Raw genomic sequence first — 15,757 nt, 5'->3', positions numbered from 1 at the left:
GGACTTTTCTTCTGTTCTTATGGTTGACTAATCCTGCAGAGTCGACACACCAATCCTAAGTAAACTAGCTTGGAAATCCTTTTGTAATGGCACTTATTCGCATGTATATACCTTTGGCTTTCAGATCATTGTAAGCAAATTATCGGGAAAGCACAGGGACTTTCTAAGCTTATTTTTCCAGGGGGTGCTCTAAATGACCAAGCCTAGCAGAGGTTGCCTCCAACTTTTTTCTCATGCCCTCCCCAGTTTTTAGAAAGTACATGGAGTATTCAGAGAATTTTGCATACGTGCTCTTACAACAACCCTGCTAGGTAGGTTGGTGTTAACATTACATGCTTTTACCCACCCTGAGAGATCCAATTGGATGAAGGGCAGGTTAAAATGCAAATGATGATGATGATATTCCAGTCTGTATTTATTATTAGTAGTATTATTATTAATAGTAGTAGTAATAATAATAATTCCATAGTTTGTAATATTTCACTATGTGAAAGGCAGAACAGATGTAAATAAAGTTATTTGTGCCTAACATTGATGTTTAATGGGAAAGTATAGAATCAGAACAATACATACATACTATGTACACTCAGGGGTAAAGATGGATGACTAGAAAACTACTTCCACAACATCTCCAATGTCTGCCTATCATTTTCCTAAGAGCACTGGGCTCATACCTATTGAGACAGTAGATACCCAATCAACCCTTTCCTCCTAGAAGTCCTTCCCTGTGATCTCATGTGAGCTGTAACTGGTGGCGGCCACTCAGAAGTTACGCTGGAACACCAAAGAGTCCAGTGGCACCTTAAAGATATATTACGGCATAAGCATTGGTGGCTGGTGATAATTGGGACTTGTGAGGCAAAAAGCAGGGACACCAGCCATAGCTGGAGCCAGAACCAATGACAGGCAGAGCCAGCTAATTCTGTCTTTTGCCCCCATCCTCCTCCCTGTTGAACTTTGCAAGGGGCAACACTGATGCAAAAGAGGAAGCAGCAGCCAGTCATTGTAAGGTGGGCTTGGAAGAATGAAGATTGGGGTTGGTGGGGCAGTGCCCCATTTATACTAATGGACCAGACTCCACTGTGCATAAGCTTTCACTTCATTGGATGTATCATTATAAGGGAAGTTGACTCAGCGTAAGCTTATGCCACAAAAAAAGCTTTAATCTTTAATAAATCACAAGACTTTGTTTTTGCTGCAACAGAGCAACCCAACCACCCTCTCCCCTTCAGTGGTGAGGGAAAGGCGCTCAACATATGTCCTGTGGCACTTCTTTGCTCTTAATTTTTGGACAACAGGAATGAGGTCTACCACTGACAACAGGTTTGAAAGAATAAAACAAAGAAACTGACAGCCAGAGCTCGGTGTCAGGAAGAGAGTTGAAGTGAACATGTAGCTGTTTACACCATTCCTACCTTTTCCTCAGACCGCTCAAGGAGTAAGGCCATTGAGTCCAGGTGAGGGGCATCCTTTGCCAACCTTCCACCTGAGGGAATGGGCAGGAACCCAGGCCCCAACTGCCACCCCCACCCATCATTTCTCTCTGGCCAACTCCCGGTCTCACTCACCTCAAACAGCTGCTGCCTCCTCCGTAATCCAGAGAGCCTGACCACCTGGTGTGCGTGCTCGGCCACCAGGTTCACCACAGCACACCTCCAAGGCAACGGGTGAGAGAAAGAGGAGCAGCTCGAGGAGGGAAAATAAATAAAAAGGGGGTGGCTCATGCACTGGCTTCAACCAGCACTTTTCTGTCTGAGGCTCCGCCCAGCTTCTTTGTCACGTCACCAGCCATGTCTGCCAGTGAGCCTCCAGCTGGAAGTACAGCTGACTGGGCAAGGAGGGCAGCGCAGGGCAGAAGGAATAATGAAACAAATAGCAGGGAAGGCAAGTGCAGAGTGAGCGTGGGGAAGTGAGATAAAAGAAGCCTTTCAGTCATCCCACCCCACCCTGGAGACACCATTCGGCCTGCCTCATTTCCATCTGCCAGAACATGCATGAAGTAGTGTAGTGGCAAATTTAGAAGTGTAGGGTCTCTTCATGAGTCATGCCATCCCCCCTCGCAACCACACCCCTCTTCTGCCCACCCCTTCACCTTCTCTACTGAATTTGTAATACTAAGTTGATAATAAAAATCAAAATATTTATAGATGATGTTTATTACTTGGAGTTACAGAGAATTAAAAATTAAGACTGGTGCCAAGGGCACACCTAACAAAATGGCCACTGTGAGGTGTGTGGCAATTCAGACGTACAACAAAAGTAAACTTTTGACCAATAGAGACATTTCTAAATCTTCCCCTTAGTGCTTTGCTTAACATCCAGCTTGATGAAGAGCTCTGATGGACTCAGAAGCTTGCTGCTCACTATTTTGTGACATTTTGGTTTATCATAATACAGGGATTTTTGGGATTTTTCAAAATAAAAGTGGTAGTTTAACCCTTAGCCATGCATTCTATGGTAACCCATCTCTTCTTCCGCTTAGCTTATTTAGTAGGTTTCTCTCTGAGAAAAGGTTTATTTATTAGGCATGCAAGTGAGTAGCAAAAAGAACCACTGCACATCTCTGTCCTTACTGTAAAACGTCATCCCTACCTCACTACACATCTTACAATGCAAGTATCTCCTCAAGGCAATATACAGACCACACCTTTGCCCCCCTCTAGCAAGGCTCCTATGCTTTTAATAGGTGGATCTCCTGGCCAAAAACAAAACAAAACAAAACCAGGTTACTTACCCTATTAACTGTGCTTGGGGGCGGGAACTCAACCTGATAAATTTCTGCCTGCCATGAAAAAATGTCAAGGAACAGAGTCACCATCTGGGGGCAGGGAAAAAGCAAACTACTCTTAAGATGCAATGGTACAGCCTTTTAACTTGTTATGCAACTGCAATGATGGGGCCTGCACCAGTTGGATTTTTACCTGCCATGCAACTTTTAAAGGCACATTAATGTCCTTTCAGGAAGAGGATGGGGGAAACAACCTTATCACACAACTCTGCAAACTAACCCTTCTGTTTTGTATAAATAATGCAATTAATAAAACAATAGCAGATAAATAATGTCATATTAAATTATTAACTATTTCTCATTTTCCTGCTGCTGCCTCTCTCACCACACCAGACTGCCAGTACTCTCAAGACAAAGGCGGAGACTCCCTCCCTCCCTCCCTCCCTCACACACACACACACACACACACACAAACGAAAGTGGAGTGAATTTGTGAAACTGACTGGGGAGAGGACAAGGCTTCATATCACAATGAGAGGGGGAATGCCTAAGTTTATATAGATGAAAGACCATTGCCTGTTCTGCCATGAAGGGGTTGAAGACTAACTGTGAAGAGGGAGTAGGCAGGGTTGGGTGCCTGAAGAGGCAGAGGGATTTTTCTCCTCATCCCCGTTCCCCCAAAGAGAAGTCACAGATTTCACTGAATCATAGAAGGACCGACACTTTTGGTTTCAATGCTGGACTAGATTTGCCAGTCCTGGCACAAATTCACTGCCTACACCAAGCCTAGAGAACCTGTTAGGGCTAGGTTCATCACAACCACACACCTCTCACCGATACATATGTATACAGTAGGGATGTCAGAAAATTCCAATAGAAACAGAAATGGGCCCAAAAATTGTTGGGCTGTGACCCATGGGCATTACTGTCTCTAGTTGTTTTCCATAAAGCCTGCAAGTTTGGAGAAGTAACTGTTATCTCTTGGCCTGAGAGTGAGCAGACATCCAAGGACAGCGGTTGTCATGGTAACGTGAGATAGCAACTGGGAAAGTTCTAACAGAGTCTGTAAGTTGAGTCTTCTGAATATTGCCTCTGAACTGTGAGGCTGGTCTTCTGTGTATTGCCTCTGAACTGAGAGGTTCTCTTCTGTATTTATCTTTGAAGAGAGATGTACCAGAAGGGGGGGTGACTGAAGAAACTCTACATGTATTTACTCTTAAGCCTTTGGCCGTAATGTCTTAATAAAGACTCTTAATATGCTCTAATGCTCTGAAGAAGTTTCTTGCTCAACTTAACTCCAACGTAATGTATGATGTTTCACGCAACAATGCACACACGTCAACAAAAATTGCCACTGTCCGCATATTCGCTCATCCCGCCCCCCCGAAGCTAGAAAATATTACATAATTAATAATGTTACTGAAGCTTGGTTATGTTAGTTAGATGCTTCTGAGTAAAGATGCATAGGATTGCCCTGTATATCTCATTCCTAAAACTGGGTTTTGGCTTTGTGTCCCTGTGAGACAGCTGCTGCTTTGCTTTTTCCAGGGCTCTCACTGCTTCTTAAAGGGATAGCTCCTATAAGCTGGACATTCTCCAAGCTTTCTAAATTTATGATGCCTACAGTTCCTAGGATTCTTGGGGGAAGTGATATGTTTTAAATGTATGGTGTTTACACAGTCAAAGACTCCCCCATGAAATTTGAAAAGGAGATTAATCCCCCTTTTGTTTACCCCAGGACTGCTGGCTGCCCTTCCCAATTTAGTCTTTATCTCACCTCTGCCTAGGCATGAGGGACCTCCAGTCTGCAGACCTACTCTGGCCCTCAAGGCCTTTCAATCCAGCCCCCAGTACCCCTCTGCCCCCTACAGCACACCTGTCCCATTTTGCAGCAAGCTGGCCATGCAGAAAAACCACCATAGCCCACTTGTTTTGATTCTGTGCTCCCTTTCTCAGCACACAGTGAGGAAATGGTGAACTAGTGATACAGGAGGAGATCTCTTCCTGCATGGCCAGTTCGCAGCATTTCTTTTCTGTGTGGTGATCAAGACCTCCCTTTTCTCACTACACCGAGAGAAAGCAAACTGTCCATGAAGCTCACTGCATTTTATCTCTGTGCACTGAAACAGCCTAAGCTCAACTCGGAGGTGTCCAGGGTCCTGTCTGGAATTGTAACCTAAACTCTTCCCTTGAGTACTTTCCTTGGGCTTGAACCACCTTCTAGCTTTGACTGGACCTGGAACAGAACATTTCCTCCGCTACATTTGACCTGCAGAACAAAGGGCTTGTAGATTGACAACAGAAATAACAACACAAAGTTCCACCCCTCATGTCCTCCATGACAGCACAATGATCTACACTGTAGATTCCATGGTGGTTTCTGCCATGGTGAGCACAGGTCCATCTCTGCCATTGCTGAAAGATGAGGAGGCCCTTGCAGAGAGAAATATTCCTTTTGCAATGCAAAATCAATTAATTCTACTATCAATTGTGTCAGTGTGAACAGGTAGATTAAATTTGACAAGCAATAGGTAGTAAAACAAAAATCAGTAATCAAATTGATCACAAATTCAAGTCATAGACCCAAAGCATCTGATTTTATTTTTTAAATCATTAACATTAATATGGCATATATGTAAGCTAATGACTCCCATAGTAAGCTTTTATTTATACTTCTGCATCAGATAAAGCACATCAGGGAACAGACATGTTGGAGCATCAATACCCCACATAAAATCTGAATGCTGCCAGTCAGGAATATACTTATGAAAAACTAAATTAGTGATCCGAGGAAGCAACAGCTCAATGTCCTTTTTGTCTACCATCTTATCATTCCCAGCATTCCACAGAGCTGTTGGCACAACCATGTCTTCAATGTTATAGAATGGAGGAGTAGTCTGTTGATGAAAATATCAGAATAATGAAAATGGGCTTCACTGATCAATCTTTTTTTTCCTCACCTGTTTTCTTATTCTCCTGACATTTCATTTGCAGAATAATCAAAACTCTGGGATGTGTGACATGTGGTCCTGGAAAATGATGCCTTGCCCGTTAGTTCAAAGTTTTCTTCTCCCATGCCTGAATCTCTTATATATTGAGAGTGTACCATGCCTTCTTGATTTGTATCAAGAATAATGTTGCGGTGACTGATTAAGGACAAGATTGCTACTAAGGATATGCTGATATTGGGGGATGTATGCTGACTCTGAGAATCTATGTGGATGGAGGGCAATACAATCCGAACTCTGCCAGAGAAAAGAAACATAGTGGGTACTGGTGCAGCTAGCTAAATTTAAACCCTGGATTTCACGGTCATGGGGTGTGGGCTCTAGAAAGCCACATGTAGTACCCCCTGACTATAAAATTATTTTTTAAAAATGAGAAAGAGAAGATTCTGTGGTGACAAGCATCAGCCCTGGTGGACCATGGCATGCCCCTGCTGGCCTAGGTGCTGACGTCAGACCTGTTTGCCACCGTCTCAATTATCTGGTGCTCTTTGGGTATTTGTTTGGGCTGTGGAGTCCTGAATTTCAGTCCTCAAGTCCAGGCTTAGCTGCATCATTAATAGTTGGAAGCAGGAGAGGGGGTTTACCAGGAGAGGAATGGTATCTAGTGTTACACTATAGTGTAAATTAAAACATCCCCACAGAAGTCAGTGGAGAACCCCAAACTATTGCCTTCTCCCACCACCTCCCTTACCATATCTACAACCAAGCATAGGATTCTGATGAACTCTACAATCATGGCAGCAATATACGCCTCAGCCAGGGATCACATGAAGGGATGACCAGGGTATTATATCACTCTGGTCTCATGTCTAGGAAATGTAGAGAACTTAGCTAAAAGAGTACTTTATTAAAATGTGTTTCACCCCACAGATATTTGAGGGGAGGGGGAATCTTGTTATTGGTAATGTTGTACGTTTTCACACTGTCCAATAGTGGTGCATGTGGTGGGGCTCAGCCACTCACCCGACACTGGCATTGCTGCTGCTTACCTGGATGGGCACAGAGCATGGGGACAGTGATGTCAGGGCTGTATGTCTGCACCAACGGGAGTGCCAAATTGGTGGCACCAATCCCACTCATACTACTGGGCAACCCTGAGCTCACCGCCACCCCATGCTGCCCCAGCCCTGTCGAGGTAAGTAGCAGCAACTCCAGTGTAAGGATAACAGCTGCTGTCTTGGAAGAAAGTCCTATTAAGCTCCATGAGAGTTATCCCCAAGTAATCAGGCAGCTTCAGTCCTTCAAAATATATGACAAAACCCAATCACCACCACCCCTTTAATTACCATATTGTAGACAGCTTTGTTCTTACTGCCATAGTCAAAATATTTCAATTCTTTTGATTGAAAAACCTAAGAAAAAAGGAAAAATCTGGTAAATTTTCACATTTTTAAACTCTGACATTGATAGCGTGAATATACATTAAAAATTGGGAGATCTGGAATTATCAGATTTCAGCACCACAACCATCAATCTGTACAAAATTTCCAAAAAAACCCTTTTGTTTAAATAGATTGACATTGATTTTAATTGTTGCTATTATGATTGTATTCACGGCTGTTAGCCACCCTAGGCTCCTACAGGAGGAAGGGCAAGACAATAACAACAGTAATAACAATAAGAAGATAGAGTCAACTCTAAGATCTTTCAATACATTTTGAGTAATTGAAATATAAATATATTTTTCCTTGAGTCTCTTTGTACCCACACAGACAACAAAGTATTCTGTATAAATTAAGATAAATTATTAGACTGTTTTTATTCATTTGTATGTGGTTTTATTAGCATATATCTTTATTTTATTTTATTTCTTTACTTTATGAGTAAACACATTATGGCTGATTTCACACATGGGGCTGATTGTGTTAGTTTAACAGATTAAAAAGGTAGCGTTTCTGTCCCAATTTCTAAAATCCCTTTCACACTGCAGTACCTGTTGCGTTAAGTAACAGCAGCTTTTTCAGCCGATACACCAGCATTTTGCGCAACTGTCTTTCACATGGCTTGTTTTCATCCCTCACCCATGCACACTGTTACTCACTGTGTAGGAGGTCTAAGATATCGTCTCGTCGCCATTAAAGCCCTCTCCCTTTAGGATCTGACTTTTAATATTGTTTTAGTTGTATCAAGACAGGGGTATGTGTGGGAAATGCTGCTGCTATCTGCACCGATGCTGGAATACCGGTACAACGTTCATCAGGCAAAAAAAGCCAAGCCCCGTACAACTAAAGGGTGGGAACGCACTGCATGCTGGGATGCCTGTCACATGAGCAGCTGCAGCTAGCAATAAACTCCTGCAATCTTCCAGGTTCCCAGCCTTGCTAACGGATTATTTCTGGTATCATTTATCACCGAAATTAGCGCTAAACTTCCACTACATTCCACTAGAATTCTGGAGCTAGCTTGTGCGTCGTGTGAAAGATCAAATATAATGCACAAATTACCAGGTAAGGAATCGTCAGAATATCGGAATAAAGTGCAGTGTGAAAGCAGCCCTAATGTTTCTCTGTTTAAAATATTGCTGAGGCTAGACTGTTGATGGGGACAGATTACCATCAGCACAGAACTCCGGTAATTAAAGGTTTGCACTGGCTGCCCATATGTTACTGGGCCAGATTCACTGTTCTTGTATTAATTAATAAGGCCCTTAACAACTTGGGTCTAGGATATCTTAAAAACTGTCTGATCCCTTATACCCTAGCCCAATCACTGGGATCTTGGGAGGAGTATCTGTTGGTAGCCCCCCATGGTGCAGACACATGGTTCTTAACAACTAGAAGCTGCACATTCAGTGTAGTGGGCCCAAGCCTGTTGAACTCCTTCCCAGATGAGATTAGACAAGCACACTCATTGAGTTTCAAGTGCACAACTAAAACATTCTTGTGCCAGCAGGCATTTTAACATAGTGCTTGGTTTTATAATGATTTTATTGTTTTGTTCTTTATTTTACTGCTGGGTTTTTTATGTACAGCATAGAAATTCAAATGATTAAGCGGTATATAAATGTTAAATAATACAGGAATAAATAATATTTACAATTTTATTACAGTATGTGGCATACTTTGCAAATAATATTGGAGTCCCTATAAAGTCATTTTGAAAATCAATCATTAATGTATTCATAATCCTAGTTCTTGACAAACCATGTAAGGTAAGGAGAAATTGCAGTGGGCACATTAAAACTTGAATTATGGAAATCTTTCTCTATAATATTTTCAGTTCTTGTTGGAATAATAGAACTCCTAACAAGCATTTCAAAGATAATGAAGAACAGAGATTCGTTTGAAGTTTAAAAACTACTCTTTAGACCATGAAATAAAATTCTTTCTTTCTATAACTCTTCTTTTATGCAACCCTATACAAAGGCATTTACTTTTGTTTTTATTTGCTTGTTAATTATTATTATTGCCAGCTTCTACACATGTAAATACATGTATGTCATATATATTATGCAATTATGTAACTACGTGTCAATTATTATTTATTATATATCACCGCCTCTTTCAGGGAAGTTGAAACCATTCCCTCCTGCAATGACGCATTGACCACACCCGGGACCCACTCGATCAACCCCCCTCGGCAAGCTTTAATAACCCCCTTTTTAGGGAAGGTGATTGAGAGGGCTGTGGCGCAGCAATTGCAAGTGCTCTTGGATGAAACAGATTATCTTGACCCATTCCAGTCTGGGTTCAGTCTTGGTTATGGGACTGTATCAGCATTGGTCACCCTGGTGGATGACCTTTATTGGGAGAAGGAAAGTAGAGTGCAATCCTTTATTCTTACTTGATCTCTCAGTGGCTTTTGATACTATTGACCATGGTATCCAACTGAGCCAACTTAGTGAGATGGGTACTGGAGGCACTGTTTTACAGTGGTTCCAATCCTACCTCAGAACATTTTCAGAGAATAGCATTGGGTGATTGTCTTTCAGCCCCCTGGCAGTTGTGCTCTGAGGTGCCACAGGGTACCTTCTTATGCCTGACACTCTTTAACATCTATATGAAGCCCTTGGGAGAGTTCATCAGGAGATTTGGGGCAAGGTAGCAGTACCCTGATGATACCCAGCTCTATTTCTCTGTAACATCTTAATCGGGAGAGGCTGTGCAAGCCCTGGACCAGTGCCTGGAGACGGTGGGCTGGATGAGGGCCAATAAACTGAGTCTGAATCCTAGCAAGATGGAGGTGCTGTGGGTTGGTAGTTCCTGGGTTCAGATAATAATAATAATAATTATTATTATTATTGAATTTATTAGTCGCCCATCTGGCTGGTTTACCAGCCACTCTGGGCGACGTACAGAATAAAAACAATACATCAAACATTAAAATTTAAAAATATAACAGTAAAAGCCTAGGCCATGCCAAAAGCCTTCCTGAAGAGCCATGTCTTCAGGGTCTGGCGGAAGCTCATCAAAGAAGGGGCATGACGGAGATCATTGGGGAGATAATTCCAAAGGGTGGGGGCCACTATTGAAAAAGCCCTCTCTCTGGTCCTCACCAGTCTGGCCATTCTAACCGATGGGACCGAGAGAAGGTCTTCTGAGGCTGATCTTGTTAAGCGGCATCCCTGACGATGCTGGAGGCGCTCCTTCAGATAGATTGGTCCAAAACCGTATAGAGTTTTAAAGGTCAGAGCCAACACCTTGAATTGGGTTCGGTAAGCAACCGGTAGCCAGTGCAACTCCTTCAATACAGGAGTGATGTGATCTTGTCGGCGGCTACCTTTAATCAGACGAGCCGCCGCATTCTGTACCAGCTGCAACTTCCGGACCGTTTTCAAGGGTAACCCCACGTAGAGCACATTACAGTAGTCTAGGCGAGAGGTGACCTGGGCATGTACTACTGGTGGGAGCAGATGATTGGGGAGGTAAGGGCGCAGCCTCCGTATCAGATGGAGTTGATACAGCGCCATCCGGCTCACAGCCGAGATTTGAGGCTCCATGGACAGCTGGGAGTCAAGAATGACCCCCAGGCTGACTTCCGGGAAGGGTGACTTAGCCTGTGCCTGCTTTTGAGACGGGCTCCTGCCTCAAAAGAAGCTTATTCAGATATATCAGTCAGATTTTTTTTTTTTGACTGATTAAACTTCTCCCGGGTAGGGAGAAACGAAGAGATTAACCTCAAAGCCTATTTTTGTTGGGACGACCAGATCTCATTAATTTATGGGACGAGGTCCAGCCGACGAAGGTGGGACGGATTTTCAACAACAAGCTCTATCTGATAAAGCGAACGTTCATCTTATCTTCTAAGAGAGAACGCACTAACAGGCAAGCACCCTTCTTTCTATATTTTTCTTTTACTTGACTTAAATTGTTGCTGTTTAAAAGAGATTTGCCAGATTGATCGGTTTTTGACATCTCACTGGGGAGCCATAACTTCTCTCTGCTACTCACTAATTAATAGCTTATCTCTGTTTTTGTTGCAAAAAGCTGTCCTGGATTTGCATTCTAAAGATATACACAGAAGAGGGATTTCTATTCCAGATTTTTATTTTGAAGAATATTATATTGTCTGAGACTACTCTCTTTTTGGTCTATTTTATTTTGACGAATCTGTTTCCTGACGACCGCCATTAATTGTTTCGATCCTGGGAACTGCATTTTGTTTACTTAAGCATGGAGAGATAAGGCTGTCTGCTCTGTTTATACTGTGATGTCACCAAGTTTGGAGTATTAACCCAATTGTTGCTGAAATAAGAAGTGGTTTTCCTATATTTTTCTTTTAAAATGGCAATTAAGAAAGTGGCTGAGAATCTGGAAATAACTATGTTTCAGAAAATAATGGATGAGATTGAGATAACGAAACAAAACCTGCGACAGGGTTGTAAGGAGCTGAAAATTGAATTGAGTAAAATGAAGCAGGAGATTAAAGATATAGGGGTCCCTGTGAGAGAGGTGACCCTGGAAGGGGTCCCTGTGAGAGAGGAGACCCCGGAGATTGGAACAAACGTGGAACAGGAAAAAGATTTGGAGTCTATGGACTTTAGAAACAAAATCTATTGTTTGGAGACACAGGAGATTAAAGGGGTCCCTGTGAGAGAGGAGACCCTGGAGATTGGAACAGGGGTCCCTGTGAGAGAGGAGATCCCGGAGATTGGAACAAACGTGGAACAGGAACAAGATTTGGAGTCTATGGACTTTAGAAATAAAATCAATTGTTTGGAACTCAATGTTATCTCTGAAGAAATTAATGAAGATTCTAGAGATAAAGTTATCAATGGCATGGATAATCTTCTGGACTGGAATGATGTGATGGAGCCCAATATAGAGAAAATCTATGGAATTAACTGCAGCCATGTGACAATGGAAAAACTTTCAAGAGATGACCCAGTGTATTTTGAAAAAAAGAACAGAGATATGATTTTACAGCAGTATTTCAGCAACCTATTCAGAATGGATGGCAAGAAAATATTTGGGATAGAGGTAATTCCCATCAGACTCTTACTATATGACTATGGCTTTGACAGCAAGATTATTATGGAATACTGATAATGGAAGATTGGATACTGAAATTACTGGACTTAACAAGACTACTGAAGATGGAAGATGGAAAATGGAACTAATAGGGATAATAGAACAATGGCTACTGAAATTACTGAACCTAACAGATTCTGATGTGATGGATTAATTGAAATGTTTATTTTGACTATGGTTATGACAATAAGATTATCATAATTAGTAATGAGATGGATTAATCGATATGCTTATCTGGAAAAAAAAATTGATAGATATATTTCTTAAAGAATTGAAACCTCTCTTTGACTTTTTGTGGAAAGAATAAAGTAATGTTTATGAGATTTGATGATTAAGTAAGATAACTACTGGAGGAAAGTGATTTTATAATATGACTTAAGAGACAGGATTGTTATATATTATAGACTTATAACTGATTTGATCTTTGACAAATGGGAAGTCAATATTTTACTCTTTATTTTTTATTTTTGTTTTTTTTTTTCTCTTTTTTTCTTTTTGTTTAACTATTTTTGATTTTGTTTTTTGTCTTTGAATGTTTTATGATTTCGTCTTGTATGTTTTATGAAAATCTGAATAAAAATTATTGAAAAAAAAAAAAAAAAAGAATGACCCCCAGGCTGCGGACCTGGTCTTTCAGGGGCAATTGGTCAGTTTCCTGCTTTGGATAGGGTTGTACTCCCTCTGAAAGAGCAGGTCCGTAGTCTGGGGGGGCTCCTTGATCCATTGCGTCACTAGAGGCCTGGGTGACCTCTGTGGCTAGGAGTGCCTTTTACCAGCTTTGGCTGGTAAGACAGCTGGGGCTGTTTCTGGACTGGGATAGCCTGACCACTGTTGTCCATGCACTGGTAACCTCCTGGTTGGATTACTGTAAAGCGCTCTATGTGGAGCTGCCCTTGAGGTTGGTCTGGAAATTGCAACCGGTACAAAATGCAGCAGTGCAACTGCTCAGTGGGGCAGGGTATCACCAACATGTCACCCCGCTGCTGAAAGAATTGCACTGGCTGCCATTAGCTACTGGGCTAAGTTCAAGGTTCTGGTTTGGTGTACAAAGACCTATACAGCTTGGGACCAGGATACCTAGAAGATCGTCTTACCCCTTATATACCCAGTCAATCACTACGCTCTGCAGGTGAAGGCCTCCTTCAGACACCATCTTATCAGGAGGTCCATTCTATACAACATAGGAAGCAGACCTTTAGTGTAGTGGCATCTAACCTTTGGAATTCTCTCCCCTAAAACAAATGACATATGTTATCTGTTGGACAAGTGCCATCTCTGTTATGTTTTTGGCACCTACTAAAAACCTTCCTCTTTCAACAAGCCTTTTAAGTAGAGACCTTATGCCAATCTGCATCTGTGTTGAAATGGCTTTTTAAGATCTTTTAAACTATGTTTTGCTTTAATATATTTTAATGTTTTAGAGTGTTTTAACGTTTTTGTTTGCCGCTCTGGGCTCCTACTGGGAGGAAGGATGGGATATAAATTTAATAAATATTATTATTTCATTTACTGTTTTTTTCTCAAATTTTGAAAATTAAAAAAGGAAAGAAATAAAAAACACATATTCACACATATTCAACATTCATTCAAATTTCATAGAATTTTGAAATAAAGAAAAATATGCATTAAACTCCACCTGAACCCAGTGGATTGCATCTTTTACAGAAGTAAAATCGGGAAAGATTCCAAAATACACATCTGCTCGACTCTGGAGGGTAAATGAAAATGAAAATATTTTAGAATCTTCTCTGACAATTCTGATGGACAAATTGCACTAGTAAAAGGTCCTGATCATCAAGACAAAACAACATACATATGTTTTGATAAAGGAAAAGGGAAATTGTACAGGAAAGCATGGATTTCAACAAAAATGTGGTTGTTGAGGGGCTGATCAGGGCTCACTTAACTAGTTGTTGTGACTTCCAAAATATTCCCATCCAGAGATACTAGTTATTGCATCTAACTGGTTGAATAGAATATGACTAGAACTGGATGAGCACCATAGACACTACTAACAGTACCACCTACCCATGTGAGCCTGCCCAGTTGTCAAAATCTTTGGAAGCCCTTCTGTGGATCTAGATATGGGTGAATCTATCTGCATTGGTTTCTATCAGTTTTTCAGTTTTCCAGTCTTAAGTTCAATTCTCCACATTTCCACACCATTTTTTTAAAAAAATCCCCATGAAAATTCATCAGTTTTAATGTGAATTTTCCCTAATTATATTATTTGCCTATTATGCACATTTTTGCAAGCAGTTTTCCCGTAATATAATACATTTTTGAATGTTATATTCACTAATCTATGCATATTATATGAATTTTTATACATGTTTATTGGCTGGAGAACCGCACTGCAAAATTCAGAGAAGTGTGAATTTCAAAGGACTTTGTCTTGGTTTTGGGAAGTGACCCTTAGCTAGGTTTGCCTTTAAATACAAACTGAACTGATTCCTCCTCCCCCACCCTATCTGGATGCCCCAGTCTTTCCATGTTAGATGGGTGGCATCCTTAGAAATGTTGGCTAATTGTATGCTTTATTACATTTTGGATTCCATTCTAAAATTATGTTATCATTGTGGATTTGCTACACAGTGTGTTTATGCAGCTTTTTGAATTTTACACCTATGCTGTTTTATTGTGTCGGATCCTAAAGTTTCAAGAGTGGAAGATGGCTCATAGCACATATATTGTATTTCCCATCTCATCTTGCTCTGCAGATCCCTATGATCCCCTCAAAAGCCTTTCTAGAAGGACCCTTCTGAAAGCACAGGCTATGTTGTGACTTGTGAGTTGGGTATGTAGTAGGAGAGGAGAATTCCCTAAAATCAGGCAGAGACAACTTGTACTAAACAGATTTCTGCTTGCCCAAAGTCGCTCTGCTCAGTTTTGGGCAATTCACCACTCTTACTGCACTGCAACTCCCCCACACCTGGGCCTGTTCATGAGGGTCCCCCTTCTTTCCAGAGAGGCATTTCAATGGGTTAAGGAGCTGCAGTGGGAAGGAGAAGATGAAAAAGTTTTGTTGTGAAAGCAGCCTTCCACATGTGCAACCTTCAGAGCCAACTCAATGTTATTATTTATGCAGAGTTGCTTGCCAATTTGTATTTTACATTTTATAGTGTTCTAATAGTTTTGGGGTTTTTTGCATTGTTTTGCTGAAAACAGGAATGGAGACGAAATTCTAGTCAGTTTGCATTTAAAGATGGATCTATCAAATTCACACTTTCCAAAGCAATTCCTTTGAAATTTGCACTCATCTGAATTTTGCAATGCAAGTCCCATGCCGCCTGTCCATGTGAAGCCTGGATGGGTGGTGCGCATTTGCGGCCTGGGGTTGAAGCCCAGGTCGCCATGGAGGGTAAGGGCATCAGTTGCGCATCGTGTGTCACAATGCAAAAAGGGACGGGGTGGCTTTAGGCTATTTAAGTCTGTGCCACCCTCCCTACCTTTCTCTCAGCGCGTGATGGAGGAGCAGTGAGGATCGACGTAGTGAGGGACCTGATCATGGCAGCCATTTTGTTGGGCTGCATGTGGCCGGCACCATTTTA

The 15,757-nt window shown here is 41.6% G+C and overlaps 2 protein-coding genes across 6 annotated transcripts in view; both read right to left on the bottom strand.

The window, feature by feature from the left end:
• The window catches only part of LOC133388894 (lipase member M-like), a 65,225-nt gene extending 63,542 nt beyond the window's left edge, over nucleotides 1-1,683 (bottom strand). For all 3 annotated transcript variants that reach the window (XM_061635405.1, XM_061635403.1, XM_061635406.1), the window contains exon 1: nucleotides 1,569-1,683. The gene's annotated coding sequence lies outside the window, so the exon portion shown is untranslated. The remainder of the gene's footprint in view (nucleotides 1-1,568) is intronic.
• Nucleotides 1,684-5,297: 3,614 nt separating this feature from the next.
• LOC133388892 (lipase member M-like) overlaps nucleotides 5,298-15,757 on the bottom strand; it is a 37,459-nt gene continuing 26,999 nt past the window's right edge. For 2 of the 3 annotated variants that reach the window (XM_061635400.1, XM_061635402.1), the window contains 3 exons: nucleotides 13,843-13,914; nucleotides 7,023-7,088; nucleotides 5,298-5,625 (listed from right to left, as the gene is read on the bottom strand). In XM_061635400.1, the coding sequence (XP_061491384.1) occupies nucleotides 5,392-5,625; nucleotides 7,023-7,088; nucleotides 13,843-13,914 (372 nt within the window). In that variant the 3' untranslated portion in view covers nucleotides 5,298-5,391. The remainder of the gene's footprint in view (nucleotides 5,626-7,022; nucleotides 7,089-13,842; nucleotides 13,915-15,757) is intronic. The other variant, XM_061635401.1, reaches the window with a different exon arrangement.

Source organism: Rhineura floridana, chromosome 7 (genome assembly GCF_030035675.1).
Source record: "Rhineura floridana isolate rRhiFlo1 chromosome 7, rRhiFlo1.hap2, whole genome shotgun sequence".
NCBI classification, from domain to species: Eukaryota; Metazoa; Chordata; class Lepidosauria; order Squamata; family Rhineuridae; genus Rhineura; species Rhineura floridana.
Note: the sequence above shows the minus strand (reverse complement) of the source record. Positions and strands in the feature narration are given on the sequence as shown.